This window comes from Hyperoodon ampullatus, assembly GCF_949752795.1.
Source record: "Hyperoodon ampullatus genome assembly, chromosome: 17".
Classification (NCBI taxonomy): domain Eukaryota; kingdom Metazoa; phylum Chordata; class Mammalia; order Artiodactyla; family Ziphiidae; genus Hyperoodon; species Hyperoodon ampullatus.
In genome coordinates this window covers 11,089,386-11,107,969 of record NC_136930.1, presented here as the reverse complement: position 1 = coordinate 11,107,969, position 18,584 = coordinate 11,089,386, and the positions used below count along the sequence as shown (strand labels likewise).

General features: G+C 40.4%; 1 protein-coding gene across 1 annotated transcript in view; it reads left to right on the top strand.

The window, feature by feature from the left end:
- Positions 1–2,206: 2,206 nt before the first annotated feature.
- The window catches only part of PDE7A (phosphodiesterase 7A), a gene marked incomplete at both ends in the record, with an annotated part of 105,688 nt that continues 89,310 nt past the window's right edge, over positions 2,207–18,584 (top strand). The window contains one exon of the mRNA XM_079722800.1: positions 2,207–2,344. Coding sequence (XP_079578926.1) covers positions 2,207–2,344 — 138 coding nt within the window. The remainder of the gene's footprint in view (positions 2,345–18,584) is intronic.

Below are 18,584 nucleotides of genomic sequence, written 5' to 3'. Positions count from 1 at the left end.
ACACCTAGACCAACAGCTCCTCAAGCAAGAGAATACAAAAACAATAAGGGACTAAAAATAAATGCATGCATACACAGCTGGGGCAAATTATGAACAAGATACAAAAAGACCAAAAACCCACCTGCCACTTCTGAAGTGTCCAGAGCAAAAGCAGGGTACTGTGCAGGATCCCTGCACACAACACCGTCAAAGGGGTGGGTAGACTACCTAAGCCACCCCCCAGCACGACCCCAGGATCCTCTCCTCCCTCACCCCATCTAAGGGGCCAGCTCAGGACCTCCCCCTCCCCTGCCCGCCCAGTTAGCAAGGGAACCTGTTATTTGTTTTCACTCCCTCCTGCAGTAGCAAGAGGCCCAATAAAGCCTTGCTTGAGCTTCCCGTCTGGCCTCTTAGTAATGAGTACAAGAACCCCGGTTGGTAACAGTTGCGCTGAAGGGAAGCTTACCATCTAGTGAAGACAAAAACCACATTGGAAGTGATATCCTTTTAATAGTAGAAAGCAGACAAGTAGAAAAATGCCCACGAGAAGGTAGAAAGTTTTAAGTGATATAAAAGAAACAGATGTCATGGAAAGACGATAAAAGGTCTTGTAGACGTCTGCTGATTTATGGGATCAAGAGCACATGTTACCTGATCTTATCGGTACTGGCTATGCAGTACTTTCAGAGACCTGCCACCTTGCCAGTGGCTGGTCATAGCACGGAAGTGGAAGCTTGGGTGACCTGAAAGCAGAGCCAAATCAACAATTTTGCCAGCAGGGGAAAGCTGGTTCAGGCTGACGTCCCAGAGGCTGGAATGCACTTGAAACAAAGGGTTGCAGCTGAAAAGCTTTGATGGTTTGGGAAGAAATGTGACAAAATGAACCTGCAGTTTCCAAACCATGTCAAGAGTTATTTTCTCCTGCCTTCTACAAAATCAAAGCCAAGAAACGAAAACACTTTTGGTAAGAGGGCATGCAGTCTCCTTTCCCCCTCTGGCTTCTCATTTCCATCCTTCCCTTATATTCTCCGGTGCATACTCTCACTTCTTCTTTCTCAGTCTCGGTGTTCCCTCCCCACGCCCGCGCTCTCGGCTCAGCTCTTGGCCCCTCCGCCTGGGACGGCCCCGGGGCCGCACCTGCCAGGGGAGCGCCCAGCCCGACCCCGCCGGGGGACTGGCAGTGACGTAGCGGGGAGGACGGTGCCCGCGCGGCCCGCTGACGTCACTGCCGCAGCGGTCCCGAGCGAAGCCCAAGAATGGGAATTCGAGGAGGGAAACCCGGCGGTGACCCCGCGGTCGCGGCTGAGCGCAGCGAGTGGGCCGCGTGCTTTGGGTTTTTGGAGCCGAAAAGCCGGAACCGCGCCTCTAGTGTAGGCTGAGCCCACCCCACACTCTCAGCGCGCCCGAACGCCAGAGTTTAGCGATAAGGGGAATGTCCCCAAACGGTGGGGCCTCGTGCGCACGCGCCTTGGCTGGGGGGCCTGCAGGACGAGGATTGGTGGGGGAGGAGGGCAGCGTGAAGCGAGTGAGGACGGTGACTGAGCTCCAAGGTGCGGCACAGGAGGAGGGCGGCGCAACCCCTCCGCTGCTAGCCGGTCTCCCTGGACGCTGCGGCGGCGCGGGGCCTGCGGCGCAGCGTCGTGACGTCACGGTGGCGGCGGCGGTGGTTGGCCCAGGGTCCGCGGCTGCAAAGTGTGAATTACGCCGGGCTCGCGCTGGCGGCGGAGTGAAGTCAGGCTCCGGGGGAGGGGAGGGGAGGGGAGGGGCAGGACCGCGGCGGCGGCGGCCGGAGCTGGTGGCTGCACCCGAGCCCCGCGCGCTCTGGGGTCTCGCTGCTGGCTCCAGCAGTCTTTTCTTGCACCGCTTTGCTCTGTCCTTGCTCCGCTCCTGCGCCGCTGGCCCCGGACCCTCTCCTCTCGGCCGAAGAGCCTGGCGGCGCCGGGGTTCCCCCTCCCACTTGGCTCGTGCTGCCCCCGCTTGCACCCCGGAGCCGGGCGCGTGCTGCTCTTCGTAACCGTCGCCGCCGCAGCGCCTTGCCGCCGGCAACCCGGGTGGAGTGTTGGGGTGGGGGAGGCGTGAGCGCGGCTTCCCCGCCCGGGGTCGACGCCCGCCCGCCCGCCCTGCCCCCGCCTCGGCCCGGCGCCCCCGAGCCGCGGCCCCTTCCCAGTGCAGGGGCCGGCGGCCGCGGCAGGGCGGGCGCCGCGCGGGGGCAGGGCGGGCGTATTCAATGGAAGTATGTTACCAGCTGCCGGTGCTGCCCCTGGACAGGCCGGTCCCCCAGCACGTCCTCAGCCGCCGAGGGGCCATCAGCTTCAGCTCCAGCTCCGCGCTCTTCGGCTGCCCGAATCCCCGGCAGCTCTCACAGGTAAGCGCCGCCGCCGCCGCCGCCGCCGGGGGCCCACGCCTGGGGGCTTCTCTGTTGTTTCCCCCCTCCCACCTGGCTTCACCTCCGCGACCCCTACTCCCCAGTCCTCGCCGTTCACCCCAGGTCCACTACTGCCCATTGTTCGGGGATTCCTAGTCTGGCCCCTCGATTCGAGAGCCTTTTCCTTGACCCTCGGGGCTTCAGCCCCCCGGCCTGCTCAAGCTTGGACCCGGGTGGGCTCTGGGAGCCCTGCAGACCCTTCCCAGGCCCGCCCCCCTCCGTGCTCAGCGGCTTAAGACTCAGGAATGACTTCGTCTTCCTCCCTTTCTCGACGTCTCGGTCTGGAAGTTGGGACTCTCTTCGTCGGCGGTGGTCCTGGGCACACCTGGCCACCCTCACGCCCACACACCTGTGCTGGGTGCGTGCCTCGCCTCCCGCAGCTCCCGCGCGCCCTGCGGTGCTCGGACGGTCCTGCGGTCCTCCGAACAATAGGCCGATTCCCAGTTGCTCTTTCCCCCGACTCCTTCGATGATGTGGATGGACCCTAAGTGGTATCGGTCTCTAGAGTGCTTCCTCGAAGCTTCGGTTTTCGTAAAGTTGATAGCCAGGAATCAGTTTTGTTTTTAATTTGATAAGGAGGTTTTAAGAGAAAAACTACCGATGGAGCACTCCCAGGAAGACTTTGTTTTGAATGGGCCAATACCGGTTGCCCCTGAGAATTTCGTGTTTTGTTTTTTCTATGGTGATGCTGTTGGCCCAGCTTCTACTTCTGGCTGATTTTGATTGCCGGATTTAAAATAAGGAGGTTAAAAGAATTTTGTTTTGTTTACATTTGAACTGAGTGAGTGCCCTCCATTTCTGCTGCCAGAACGTCACATGTTCACGATCACTTTTTAAATCACGTATATTTATTTTTCCTGTTGATTAATGTTAGCTTCTTTTATGGGGGTATATGTTTTTCTCTCCTATTATATTGTAAATATCTTGAGCCAGGTCTGTATTTCTTTTGGTTTTTACTGGTAATGTGGATAGCACCCGATAGAGATTTACTTACAGTAGGTGTGTCCAGTAAATATTTGCCATTTGCTTCTTTGCCTAAATTGTTTGTAGAGAGAGAGCAGTAGCCTATATTTGGGTTTCTCTGTGAATTGGTTTTATTTAAAATCAGACTTCTTTCGCAGGACAAGGTGGTATGCTAATGAGGTCAGAGCCAACTTGTAAAGATTACTATAATATTAAGTGACATCTAAAAATAATGCTACATAGTTACTTTTAAAGTTAGGTCCGTGATCTGCCTTTACAGTACTGCTTAAAGCATTTTCAGGTTCCAAATTTAATACTGAAGAGATACTAATGCATTAAAAAGGTTTTTAATGGTAGTAACTTTTTCATTTCTTATATCAGCAGCACATGACTAATACCCATTTCCGTTTCAGTCTAAATAATCAAGGCAATCAGCACTCATTTGTAAAATTATAAAATGTGAATAAAGTTACTTGTGCATCCCAAGGAGAAAATGAGATGGGAGATTCCAAGGTAGTTACAACAAGTTACGGCTGATGCCAGGGAGTTTACCTGATGTCTTAATTAATCCACAGAGACCAGCTTTAAGCTCCATTCCTTCTTGACTCATTTCCTAGCCTTAGATTTAAATGGGTAATGGAATTTAAAAAATATGATTGGCAGATAAAGCAACACTTTTTTCAAATTAGCGATGCACAATATTAAAATGACAGTAAACTTACCATGATGCTGAATGGGTATATTTATCATTGTCAAGACTTTGATTATCATTTAATACTAAAACATATGTCATAGTGATTTCTTTAGGGCCAGATGGGAATTTGTAATAGACTGAAAAAGAGGTAGAAAATCTTGGAATCTTACTCAGAGCTGTATAAAGTAAATATTTGGTTAAATCAAAAGCTTTCTTTACCCTTGAATCTTCAGTTTCTAAGTCTTAAGTTACAGGAATTATAAAAAGTTTGGGTGGTTTTATAGTTTCATTTAAAAGACTTCAAGAAATCTGTTTTTCTTTTTCTTTTTTTTTTCCTTAGGCACTAAGTAGAACAGTTATTTATATTAGAGTACTTGTATTTTAAAATATGTTCACAACTAGCAGTCTTTTCAATTTTCATTGTAATATGGGAGGCCAGTTCTTAGTAGGGACTTAGTAATGTTGGTTGAATGAGCAAATGGCTAATGAAGTTATCTCTGACTGAGCATCCGTTGAAAATAGGACATCAACGAAAGGACTTTCATCCAGGTATAGCAGTAACTCTTTTATCCAAAACTTGGCTCTCCAGACTTTAACAGATTCAGGAAGGAAGCGAAGACTCTGAGCAACCAAAGTAGATTTGGAGATCCTCTCAAAGCCAGTGTGTTTTAGGCAAAATTCTGACGAACTCGTTTTCCAAGTAGCAGCAGATTTGAAGGGGGGTGGGAGGCTGCTAGAGTCAGGTTCACACTGATAGCAGCAAAAGTTGACAGCTGACGCACCAAAAGCTCGGGGTCAAAAGAAACGCCCTTCAAAGCCAAAAACTTTTTAAAAGGACATAAAGTTTGGCATCTTGAGTGTTATACAACACAGTCATGTTTTTGACATTAGTCAAAATAGCATTTAATGGAGTCTGTTTTTAAAAGTTGAAAGATTTGTGCTGTTTAAAAAAAACCTCCATGCCGAACAGTTTAAGTGTTGATGTTTAAATGGACAAGCCCGAGTTATCTGGAAAATTCATTTATGTGGAGCACCAACTCTCCCAAGGATGCCAAGTAAATGAAGCATTAACTTTTTGTTTTAAATCAGGTCATGTACTACTTTCTCAAATGGTTAATACAAATTTTTTAATTATTTGAAAAATAAGGATAACAGAAGATGATTGGTGATTGTTTTCACCATTTTGGGGATATCTGTTGTTGATAGTTGAGTATAAAAACATTTATCTTGCAAAATACGTTTCTTATTTGGAAAAAAAATACTGTGAGAGCAGAAATTATCTTGTTCACCGCTGTGGTCACAGTGCTTTGCATAGGTAGGTGCTTATTAAGCATGGAAGTTGAGTTAGTGTATTGATAGCATGCCAAAACACCGCACCTGGGCTTATTTCAGTCAGATTTCCTATGCACTGGAAACAAATCTTATTTGGGTTAGAAATCTGAGGTTTAATTTTTTAAATTTAACATAAATCTATGATATGTATTATTACTGAACAAAATTTTGGGATCTAACATGTAAACATATGCTTTTAATACCATAATAAGCTAAATTTGATTTCTAATTTAGCACCTGTATCTTTTTTCTTAAATAGGCTTGATTTTTTTAGAGCAGTTTTAGATTCACAGCACTGTTGAGTGGAACCCGCAGAGATTTCCCTCACCTGGAACATGCGTAGCTTCCCCATCATCAGTATCCCCAACGTGAGCAGTACATGAACCTCCCTAACACATCAGTATCACCCAGAGTCCATAGTTTACCACAGCGTTCATTCTTGGTGTCTTTTTTTTTTTAATCCAGAAACTATTCCACAAATATTTACTGAACACCTCTGTGAACGAGGCTCCTTGTGTTAGGTGCTGAGAAAATGTAAAGAATTAGTAGTTTAAAAAAAAAATCACTTGGGAGCCTGCCAGCCTAACCAAGGTTTTCTTTGAAGCATTGCCTTCCTGATTCATAAACAGTTTTCACCTGTAGTCACAGTCCACACTTCTGTTGTCTTTGGTAATGTTCTAAGTATATGACAAATTATCGAGGTCCTGTATGTGCCAGAACAGTTCAGAGCCCCTTGGATAAGAGTTGGTTTCTCCTTGACAAAGCTCACAGGATTGTGGTGGGGGAAATGGTATGCTTATATGTGATGTAATTTTTGTACTGGGGTTATCAAGCTGTAATGAGGCTACAAGAAGGTATACCTGAATTTCCTGGGTAAATCAGGGGAAGCCTCACGTGGTAGTTGAGCCTTAGGGTAAGGCCTGCAGGTTAAGAAGATGTTTCTGGGTAAATGGGTGCATGTAGGGGAGGAGGAGAGAGGAGGCGCAGGTAGCTATGTAGATCAGCACCATCAAAAGAAGTTTTTGTGATGATGGAAGTGTTCTCTGCAGTACCTAAGATAATAGTCACTGGCCACATAGCTAGGTGAGCCCTTGAAATATGACTAGTTTTGACTGAGGGATTGAATTTTAAATACAGTTTTGTTTAACTAGCTCCATATGGCTAGCGGCTACTGTATTGGCAGAGCAGGTGTGTGGTGTGCTTAATGATGGGTAGTAGTGATGTCATGTTGATCTGTCCGTAGCACATTCTCCGGATGCGGAACATGAGAGCTACTTTCAGGTTGTTGCTGTTGGCTGCAAAACTTCATTTAATACCTTCATGCAAGTTTGATAAAGTCCTTAGAGTGGAAGCACTAGATTGGGTCGAGAGGTAGGAACACTTTTTGGCTTTCTAGAATTCTCTCTTCTTTTACAGTGCAAAGATGAATGAGCATATCGCTTTCATCTCCAGTCACATAGTATTAAATTGTAATACTTATATGTTAAATAACTATTTTATAAATATTTTATAAACATTTATACAAACGTTTTACTGCTTCAGTAGGTGTGCTGTGGTACACCGAGTTTGTTTTCACTCGCAGTGAGCAAGGGTGTACAGTTTCTCAACTGTTTTTTGTACATTTGCGTTACCTCTTTTGTGACATTTCATTTGCATATCCTGTGCTTATTTATGGAGGCTGTTATATATCTAATATCAGTTTGTAAATTGCATCTTTTCAAATATTGTTAGCACAGTTGTTGCCTTTTCACAAGCTTGCGTTTAGAAGCCAGTACATGAGTCGTGTGAACAGTGGTGAACGGGGGAGTGATTCTGTTCCTGACACCTTCCTCCCTGCCCACTCGCAAGACACTCCTTTGGTTGGGACCTTGGTTTCATTTTTCTGTTTTCAGAAATGCTTCGTATTTTGATTTAAATTCAGTACTACCGTATTTTGGGTTATACTTCAGAACCAATATGTATTTATACTATACTTCAAATAACATGCTCAAACATAATATTAATGTAAATTTATAGTGTATTTGGACTGCAGATTTGTGTGTGGAGTAGGGTGTTCAAACGAGTGGTTTATAAGTTGTCATCAGGAATACGTGTAGTCTGTGGGATGTGGATTGAGAGGTTTTAGACCTGTGTCCAGATTTTGGTGCTTTGTTGCAACGCCTAGAGTTCTGTCAGTTGTACATACTGTCTACTCAAAAAAATTTTTTTAAACACAAATGTCCTGCGAGAGGTATAATATTAAGCTCTTTGCAGGAGTTAGGAAGATTAGGGCGCCCACTTTGGGTGGAAAGAGGGAGAGGGAGGTACCGTCCATTCTCTTGGAGGCAGTTTGATAAGCCTTCTGCGAACACTTCAGTGTAAATTTCAACTCTTCCTTTCCCCTTCCCTCCTTCCCTCCTTTCCTCCCCTCACTCCTTTTTTCCTTTTTCAGAAAGGATTACAGCAGTTTTAGAGAACTGACTTCTTTTCTGGGGATGGCTATAGAGACAGGCTTGGAAGAAGAGAGCTGAAGAAAGGGAAACGGACAGAGTTTAGCTTAACTCAGTTTTTGTCTGGGATCATTAATAGTCATAAAGACACCTAGGAAATTTAGATGATAAAGAACCCTCATTGCATGCAGATCCTCTTAATGAATTTAATTTTTTTCTTTTTCTGTACTAAAGACTGTGTGTATCACGTTTGTTGTGTGGCTATAAAATCTTTCTAATTTTGTTAGAAGTCTCTTGACTCAATATCTTTAGTGGAAGTTTTCTGGACATTCTTACATTCCCTTTGGCCACTCCAGAAAACTTCAACAATTAATTTTTAATCTTCTAATTTAAAAAGAACTCAAAATATTTTTTTCTGGCTACAAATTGCTCATATTTTATGATTATTTTGAATTGGGAGACTACTAAGTGTATATTCTCTTCCACATTTAAATGGCCTGTTCTTGCCTGAAAATAAGGTAGACCATTAATTTTTACATTGTTGCCAAATATGCCTTTCAAAAGATTATTCACAAGTAAATGATACATTTTGCATGGTTGCATTCAGGTGTAAGTGTTCACGCGATCAGTATGTGAGGAAAGGAATAAAAACTATATTTGTAGATGAGCCTTCTAATCTTGCGGGGCTTCATTTTGGCTGCTGGCAGGAAGCCTTCTGAAGGGATCTCTGCCACTGATCCTGTGGTTGACATCAGAGTCTCTCTTGCTTATAATTTTGGATTATTGCTCCATGCCTCCACCTGCTGGTAGGGATGGCTCTTCGTTTTCTGAAGATGATGGCTAGAGGGAGGAGAGGGCAAAGGCAGGGCATAATTTGGGGAAGAAAAATTATTAATCAGATAACTAAATTTCAGCAAAACCTACTCTGTTTCTCGAAGTTTTGAGTAGACCAAACTCTAGCTCAGGACCATGTAAAGTACTTGGTAAACAGTGCTTAATAAAGATGCAGTAGTCTTGGTTCAGTATTAATTATAATTATTTGTTTCCATTTATTGAGGACCTCCTACATGCCAGATACTGTAATTGATGTTTTTAATCTTCACAAAAGATTGCTTTATGAGATAATTGGCGGTACTCATTTTCACCAAGGAGTGAGTAAACTGAGCTTAGAGACATTAAATCCCATTTTTACCAAGAAGTAAGTAAACTGAGCTTACAGGCAAGTTAACTCGCTTGTCTGAGGCATCAGGCACGATCTTGGAGAAGAGCCTGTCGTGTTCCACACCCTTACCTTCAAACTGGTCTCCCTCATTGGTGAAGGTGAGTGGAATATAGTTAGACTTTTAGGTTTACGGATTATAGATTTTGTTGGTTCATGGATCTTGATAAAGAAAACAAATTTGACGATTTGAGATGATTATTTGAAATGATAACCTTTGCTCTGGTCTTTCAAACCATATCTGGACTATTTTGTTCTAGATGCCATGTTCTAGGAGGAGATGATTAAGCTAAATCAGACTCTGAAGATAGTGACCAGGGTGGTGAGGTGATTTGAAAACTGTATTGTTTGACAGGTGACTGAAGAAATGGGAGACATTTAGTCTGGAGAGAAAAGACTCAGGTTTTGGGCCAGGAGGGGTGGGAATGGAGGTGGGGAATGCTTGGTGAGAGATGGTGGAGCATTGCTGTCTTCCAGTGTTTGAGGGATTGCCATGTGAGTGAGAGGGAGGAGGAGAGGATTAACTCAGATTTTGATTGGTTGTGTGTTCTGGATTGCTGTAGCCTTTTCCTGCTCTGTGAGGTCAGTTGCTAATATACAGGAAGAGATCCAAGCTTAAAGTTGTCACTTGTCCAAGGCCACACAACTAGGTACTGGAAATGGATTAAACTCTGGGTCATTGTGACCCTAAAGCCCATGCATTCTCTTCTACTTCCTCTTACTGCATGGAAAAAGGATGTTATCTCAGAGGGTAGATAAGTACCAATAGGTAGAAACAATAGAAATAGAAAGGGAGATCTTGTGTTTAAGCACACTAGTAATAAAAGAAATGCAGGTTAAAAGAATGATACTGATTTTTGCTTTCAGATTGACAAATTAAAAAAAAATAAGTGTATAGCTTGAAGATTATACTCATGTAATGCTAGTAGGAGTCTAATTGTTTTACGTTTTCTGAAAAGTAATTTAGCAATTGAATAAAAAAAATTAATACTTAGAAAATTAATACTTTTGCCTGATAATTTACTTTTGGGTATCTGTCCTGAGCAAATAACTAGAAATGTAGATAAAGATTAATGATCTTCAAGGACATTCATCATGTATTTATCACTGAAAAATTGAAAACAAAAAATTTATAAATGGTTAAATTAACTATAGTATTTCTTATTGTGACTATATGGTATTTAATTTTATATTGTGTGACCACTAAAATGCATTGAAGAATTTAAAGTATGTATAGTGTAAATAGTTTACAAATGGCTAAATAAATTTTAGTATTTTCTACTATTTCTGTATTGTGTACCCACTAAAATACTTGGAAGAATTTGAAGAATATTTAATTGCATGAAGAATTGCTTACAACATTAAGCTAGCAAACAAACAAACAAAAAAACCTCAGGGTATTTACAGATTTATCCCGATTTTGTTTAAAAATAAATCATAAAATATATACATATTCACATACTGTGCATGATTGCAGAAGGAAAAAAAGCCAATATATATCCCAAAATGCTAACTGAAGCCATCTGTGGATGCTGAAATTATAAGTAATTTTTAACTTTTTGTTTAGAATTTTGTGTAATTTTACGTCTTCTTCTTTTAACATGAATCTCTGTTTTAACTACAATAATCCTAGAAAAAGTCAAACAAGTTGTATTTGGGCCCAGATCTCTGACAGAGATGTCCAGAGAGGAAGTACACTGCCTCATGAGATTAAAAATTCCCGAAAGATACTTGGATGAGGTTCCTGTCAAGGGGTTTGACTTTTCTGGTTCTGTCTGACTTCATGATTCTATAATTCTTTGCGTAACTCAGCTGTATGTATGACAGGTATTTTTGTATAGCTCTGATAATGATAAAGTAGCTTCACTCTCCATGGGAGATGTTGGGAAGTAAATTTAAGTGCCGTTATTGTTTTAAAGAAGAGCTGTTTGATGACAGCACGTGAAGAGATCTTGAACAATGGCAGTGGTGGAAGGAATAGAGATAGGAAGTCAGGAGTTAGGTCCTCGGAACTGATTTGATTTGAGAGGTTAAAAACAAACAAACAAAAAACTTCACCTTTTAAATTTGGGAGACCAGGTAGATCATGAAGCTAGTAATAAAAATACAAAAGGAAGAAAAGGCAGGTTTTATTTTTCTTCTTTTCCTCTTTTGTGTGTGTGTGTGGAGGATTGGGGGAGGGTGGTGGAGTACATTATAAATTTACTTTTTAAATATGTTGAGTTCAGGTGTCTGGGAGCCCTCCAGGTTGGGGTGTCCAGTAGGCAGTATCTTAGGACGAAGGTTAAGACTAATGACATATTTTGACTTCTACTACAAGGGTTTTCGAACATTTTTTGCTCACATATCTCTTTGAAAAACTAGGGGAAAAACCCACAAAAAACTGGATACCTTCTTACATATCTAGAATTTTTCTTCCAAGTGTATTTGTAAATGATGTAGATTTTGGTGTATTATTTAAATTACAGTTTTAAATACATCCAGGGGAATTTTTAAAATTTGATATCCCCATGATCTGTTTTAATAAAACATGAACAAGCTCTTAATTTTAACAGAATCTTTACATCCCTTATTTTTCTCTTTGAACTCATTTCTGTTTGACAGTCTCTGCATATTCTTATCCTAATGTATTCTTTTATACTTGAAAACATTTTATCAATCACAGTGTCATACTTTTCTACAACAAAAGTAAATTCATTCATTAACTTAGTAGATGGAAATAGAAAGTACTTAAGCAGTGTCACCCAGTTCTTCTGAGTTCTATGCAAAAACAGTTATAATTTAAAACATTTGAAATTTCCTGTGTCTGTAAGGCTGTATCAGATTTATTTTGGATTGAGTTACCAATACAGTCATAACCAGTAGACAATCAAAACAACATGTGAGTTATTAAATTTAATAAGTATTAAATAGTAAAAATTTAATTGGAAATGCATTTTATTTATTTTAAATCATTTAGAAATCTATTTTATCCATTTATAAGTATTATTGGAAAAGATGAGGTTCTGCACCGATTCTCTTCCTTTTTTACTTTAAAGTATTGAGAAATCTTGTCCACAAATTTAGTAGATGGTAATAAAAAGTGCTTTATTTTAGCAGTATCACCCATTCTTTTGAGTTGACAGCAAAGTGATCCACAATCAAAAATACTTTTAAGGCTTTCTCAAGTAGCAAATGGATTTGGTTCTCCTTCCATTTTCATGGAAATAGGAGCTGGTGACCACTTGATTTGAAAAAAATTTGATACCCAGTCTGGAGAGCAATTAACTTTTTCAGCATTAATATTTGAAACTCTCCTTTTGGCTCCTCAGCTGTTGTTAGGCCCCAGCTCCACAGTAAGTTTCAGGACTTGTAGAGGTTTATGTAGGGCAGAAGAGGAGAGGTGAAAGGGGAGAGGAGGTAAATGAAAACTGACGTATCAGTAGAATAGTTCTAGAAAATTGTACATATGGAAGTTGAAGACCTAGAAATCAATTCCCTTGAAACTCTCCATGCCCAGGTGCTCCTCAGGGTATGTATGCATGACCCAGTGTGTAGACCACTGTTTACTGTATTTCACCTTATTACCTTGTTGCTGTATTTTACTGTTCTCCATAGGCATACAGAAATAATACCTTACACATCAGGGTTTTTTTTTTTCTTTTCCTGGTTTTGATTGCTCATAATCCTGGATCTCCATACTTAATCATTCTAGGCCTTCTTTAGGAATGGAATCAGAATATTAATGCTTGAAAGAGACCTTTTAAGTAATTTAATTTATCTTCAACAGTTTGAAGATTTGGTTGTCGAGACTCAGAAAGGTCAGGATTTCTCCAAGATCACACAATTAGAAAGTGGAAAAATTAAAGCTGTAAACTTAGTTCTTCCAACTTTTAATCTGTTGCTTTTCTCACTATACCCCTACTTCCTTATAAAAGGATTGATATATAGGATTTCCGTAAGTAGCAGTCTTTCTTTACTGAACATTATTCCTTTGAGTAGCATTTGCTGATGGACCAGTGATTATTTGAAAAAGTTAAAGGACAAACACTCAATTTTTAAAATGTCTGTGTTACTTCTACTTAAAGTATAGTCAGATAAAGCAAAACCACTACCGAAAGTGTATTGGGCCAGTTACGAAGATATTTGTTAAAATGTGATTTATGTGTAACTCAGCAGGAATAACCTTTTGAAAAGGAACACATATTTCACCTGTATTTTAAAAATTAACAAGAATAAAACTTTTTTTTTCCACTTTAGGGAATAAAAGAATTTTAGCAAGTAAAAGAATATTCTTGATATACAAAGAGCTCACTCTCTAAACCATTTATGTGTGTACTATGTATGAAAGGATGAGTGGTAGAATTTTTTTTTTTACTTCATTTTACTTTTTGCTTGAATTCTTCATAGTGCATATATATTTTAAGAAAAACAATGAAGTTATTGTGAAAAGCGAACTTTTTTTAAAGAGCAATTTTAGTTTCACAGTAAAATTAAGAGGAATGTCAGAGATTTTCCATGTATCTCCTGTCCCTACACATGGTTAGCCTCCCCCATGATCAACTTCCCCCCAACAACGTGGTACACTTGTTACAATTGATGAACCTAAATTGATATAATCATGCAAATTCCATACTATGTATATACATTAGGGTTCACTCTTGGTGTTGTACAGTCTGTGAGCTTGGACAAATGTATAATGAAATGTATCCATCAGTACAGTATCATACGGAGACTTTTCACTACCCTAAAAATCCTCTGTGCTCCACCTAATTATCCCTACCCCTCAATTCCCAACAACCACTGAATGTTTTTACTCTCTCTCTAGTTTTCCCTTTTCCAGAATGTCACATAATTGGATTCATATAGTCCTCTGCCTTCAGGATGGTGTCTTTCACTTTGTAATGTGCATTTAAGGTTCCTCCTTGTTTTTTCATGGCTTGGTAACTCATTTCTTTTTAGCACTGAATACTATTTCATTGTCTGGATGTATCACAGTTTATTTATCCATTCATCTACTGAAGGACATCTTAATTGGCTTCCAGGTTTTGGCACCATGAATAATGCTGCTACAAACATCTGCTGGTTTTTTGTGTGGACATAAGTTTTCAACTCCTTTGGGTAAATACCAAAGGAGTGTGATTGTAGGATCATATGGGTAAAAGTATATTTAGTTTTGTAAGAAAATGCCAAACTATCTTCAAAGTGGCTGTACCTCTTTGCATTCCCACCAGCAGTGAATGAGAATTCCTGTTGTTCCACATCATCACCAACATCTAGTATTGTCAGTGGTCTGGATTTTAGCCATTCTAATAGGTGTGTAGTGATAGCTCATTGTTTTAATTTGCATTTCCCTGATGACATCTTTTCACATGCTTTTTGCTATCTGTATACCTTCTTCAGTGAAATGTCTCTTAAAGGTCTTTGGCCCATTTTTAACTGAGTTGTTTTCTTATTGTTGAATTTTAAGAGTTCTTTATATATTTTGGATAATAGGCCTTTATCAGATGTCTTCTTTGCAAATATTTTCTCCCAGTTCATGGCTTGTCTTCTCATTCTCTTGACATTGTCTTTTGTAGAGCAGAAGTTTCAACTTATCAGTTTTGATTTTTTTTGGTGGACTGTGTCTTTGGTGCTTTATCTAAAAAGTCATCACCATACCCAAGGTCATCTAGATTTTTTCCTGTGTTTTCTTCTAAGAGTTCTATAGTTTTGTATTTTATATTTAGGTCTATGATTCGTTTTGGGTTAATTTTTTTTAATTTATTGGAGTATAGTTGCTTTCCAGTGTTGTGTTAGTTTCTACTGTAAACCAAAGTGAATCAGCTATACGAGTACATATATCTCCTCTTTTTTGGGTTTCCTTCCCATTTAGGTCACCACAGAGCATCAAGTAGAGTTCCCTGAGCTATACAGTAGGTTCTCATTAGTTAGCTACGTTTTGGGTTAATTTTTGTGAAGAGTGTAAAGTCTGTATCTAGGTTCATTTTTGCATGAGGATGTCCTGTTGTTCCAGCACCATTTGTTGAAGAGACTATCTTTGCTCCAGACTATCTTTGTTCTGTTGTCAAAGATCAATTAACTGTACTTCTGTGGCTCTATTTCTGGGCTCTCCATTCTGTTCCATTGATCTATTTGTCTATTCTTTCATCAGTACCACACTCTGTAGATTATTGTAGCTTCATAGTAAGTCTGGAAGTTGGGTAGTGTCAGTCCTCTGACTTTGGTCTTCTTCTTCAATATTGAGTTGGCTATTCTCAGATTTTTGCCTCTCCATATAAACTTTAGGATCAGTTTGTCGATATCCCCCAAGATAACTTGCTAGGGGAATTTCCTGGCAGTCCAGTGGTTAGGATTCTGTGTTCTCACTGCTGAGGGCCTGGGTTTGATTCCTGGTCGGGGAACTAAGATCCCACATGCCTCATGTTGCAGCACCCCCCCCCCAAAAAAAGATAACTTGCTGGGATTTTTGATTGGGATTCCATTGAATCTGTAGATCATGTTGTGAAGAACTGACATTTTGACAATATTGAGTCATCCTATCCATGAACGTGGAATGTCTCTCTTAAATTGTAGTTGTTCATTGCTGGTATATAGGAAAGCGATTGACTTTGTATATTACCCTTGCACCCAGCAACCTAGCTGTAATAACTCATTAGTTCCAGGAGTTTTTTTGTCTATTTTTTTACAGTTTTTCTACATAAATGATCATGTGATCTGTGAACAAAGAGAGTTTTACGTCTTCCTTTCTAATCAATATACCTTTTATTTCCTTTTATTGTCTTATTGCATTAGCAAGGATTTCCAGTATGATGTTGAAAAGGAGTGGTGAGTGGCCTTAGTCCTTGAAGGATTCTTTACTTTTAACAGGGCAATATAATAAGATCTATAGGAAAAAAATTAAGACTACTCAGCAGAAGGTTAGCAGAAGACTCACTCAGTTCCAGGAAGAAATACAAATGTAGGAAAACAGGTTCAGCCTTGCTAGTAATAAAGGAAATGCAAAATAAAATAAAATAAATTTTAAAAATTTGGGGGGTGGGGGAAACATTTTCTTACTGGCAAAGACTGGCAAAACCCAATCTTAGGGCTTCCCTGGTGGCGCAGTGGTTGAGAGTCCGCCTGCCGATGCAGGGGACATGGGTTCGTGCCCCGGTCTGGGAAGATCCCACATGCCGCGGAGCGGCTAGGCCCATGAGCCATGGACGCTGAGCCTGCGCGTCCGGAGCCTGTTGCTCCGCAACGGGAGAGGCCACAACAGTGAGAGGCGCGCGTACCGCAAAACAAACAAACAAACAAAACACCAATCTTAGCAGGGTGTGAGGAAACAGGGTCTTTTTTTGTTTGTTTTTTAAAATATATTTATTTATTTATTTAATTTTGGCTGTGTTGGGTCTTCCTTGCTGCATGCTGGCTTTCTCTAATTGCAGTGAGCGGGGGCTACTCTTTGTTGTGGTGCACGGGCTTCTCCTTGCAGTGGCTTCCCTTGTTGTGGAGCACAGGCTCTAGGCACGTGGGCTTCAGTAGTTGTGGCATGCAGGCTCTAGAGCGCAGGCTCAGTAGTTGTGGCGCATGGACTTATTAGCTCCACAGCATGTGGGATCTTCCCGGACCAGGGCTAGAACTCGTGTCTTCTGCATTGGCAGGCAGATTCCCAACCACTGTGCCACCAGGGAAGTCCCGAAAATAGGTATTTTTATAAATGGAGCTGGGAGCATCATTTGATTCAGTCTTTTGGGAATACAGTAGGTCTTTACAAATCAAAATTTTAAATGTGAATACTATCCTTTCTGCAGTCCTATAATTTATCCAAAGGGACAGTTAGAACAATTTGCTAAGATACATGTGCATAGATTTTTGGCAACAATTTGCAATATTGATAATGATGGATGTTTAGGTTATTTCAGTGCTCATCATTGGATATTGTTAAAATACGGTGTTTTAATTCAGCGTAAAACTCTATATCCAGTAAAATGATGCCAGAGATCCATATTTGTCTTGGAAAGGTATACATAACAGTTTGAATGGGGAAAATTTTAGCTGAAAAGTGGCATGTATGTATTAGCCTGTTGATTTAACTTTCTATGTAATATCTGTATTTGTCAATTTGCCAAATTTTTTTCCAGAAAGGTGACCCCAATTTACATTTCCATGAGCAGCACATGAGTGCCTTTTCATGCCTTTTCAATATTTTTGGTTTCCACTTCTTGGATTTTTCTTGATATTAAACTTGGAATATATGTTTATTAGTTACCTAGTAACTATCTTGGAATTGTCTATATCCATTGTTTATTTTTCTATTGGCAGCTTAGTATATTTTAAATCAGTTTTTAAATTTTATATTGATAATGAAAATTTTGTCATATTTGTGGCAAAGTTCCACCTTTTTGACTTATTTTTATTTTTTTAATTAATTTATTTATTTTTGGCTGCATTGGGTCTTCATTGCTGTGCGTGGGCTTTCTCTAGTTGCGGTGAGCAGGGGCTACTCTTTGTTGCGGTGTGCGGGCTTCTCATTGCGGTGGCTTCTCCTGTTGCGGAGCACGGGCTCTAGGCGCGCGGGCTTCAGTAGTTGTGGCACGTAGGCTCAGTAGTTGTGGCTTGCAGGCTCTAGAGCGCAGGCTCAGTAGTTTTGGCTTAGCTGCTCTGCGGCATGTGGGATTCTCCTGGACCAGGGCTCGAACCCATGTCCTCTGCATTGGCAGGTGGATTCCTAACCTCTGTGCCATCAGGAAAGTCCCTTGACCTATTTTTAATAAAATGATGTTCTACCTGTACTGCTAAGCCTTTATCTAGTAAGTCTTATCTCTTTAATGATGTAGTCATCAGAAGGAATTTTTGTTAATAAAAGTTTTCAGCATTTTAAATCCTTCCACACAAACTTTTTGTCTTCAGCGTACTAATTTGATAAAGATCTTTTTCATTTTAATAAGTTGTATGGATTGTCAATAACAAATTATAGCTAATTATCTCTTTGTATTTTAAATATATTGTAAAAGGAAGGTGACATAAGTACTTTTCCAGAATAGAACCAAGAATGTGAAATTGGAGGAAAAATTTTATGCTTGGAAAATATATTGAAAATGAATGACTTGAGAACTTCTGAATGTATTTTCTAAGCATTCTTACCACTAAAGCAATTGGCATGTAACCTATCACCCTCCTGCAGACATTTTTAATTTTGTGATAGTAACTCAAAGTTTGTAGTAAGAAAAATGGAAAGTAGGACCCATTTTACATGGCTTTTCTAAAATCTCTAAAATTTTAGAGAGAATTTATGTCTTACAAACATTTAAGAGGATTTTTAATGGCTTATAATATTAACATAAAAGAGGACAATTTGAAGATAAAAGCAAAAACATAGATTACTTGCAGTGTGTAGAGCGAACATTTTCATTTTTCTTTCATCCCAGTGAAAATACTCCAAATTCATTTTCAGAGAAAAACTTTCCAGAAGTAACTTCAAGAATTTTTTGTGGTTGGCCTCAGTTCATTTCCATTTGAGGTGTAGTTTTAATAACTTTTTCAAGGCTTTCCACATTTATTTCCCCATCAGTGGTGGTT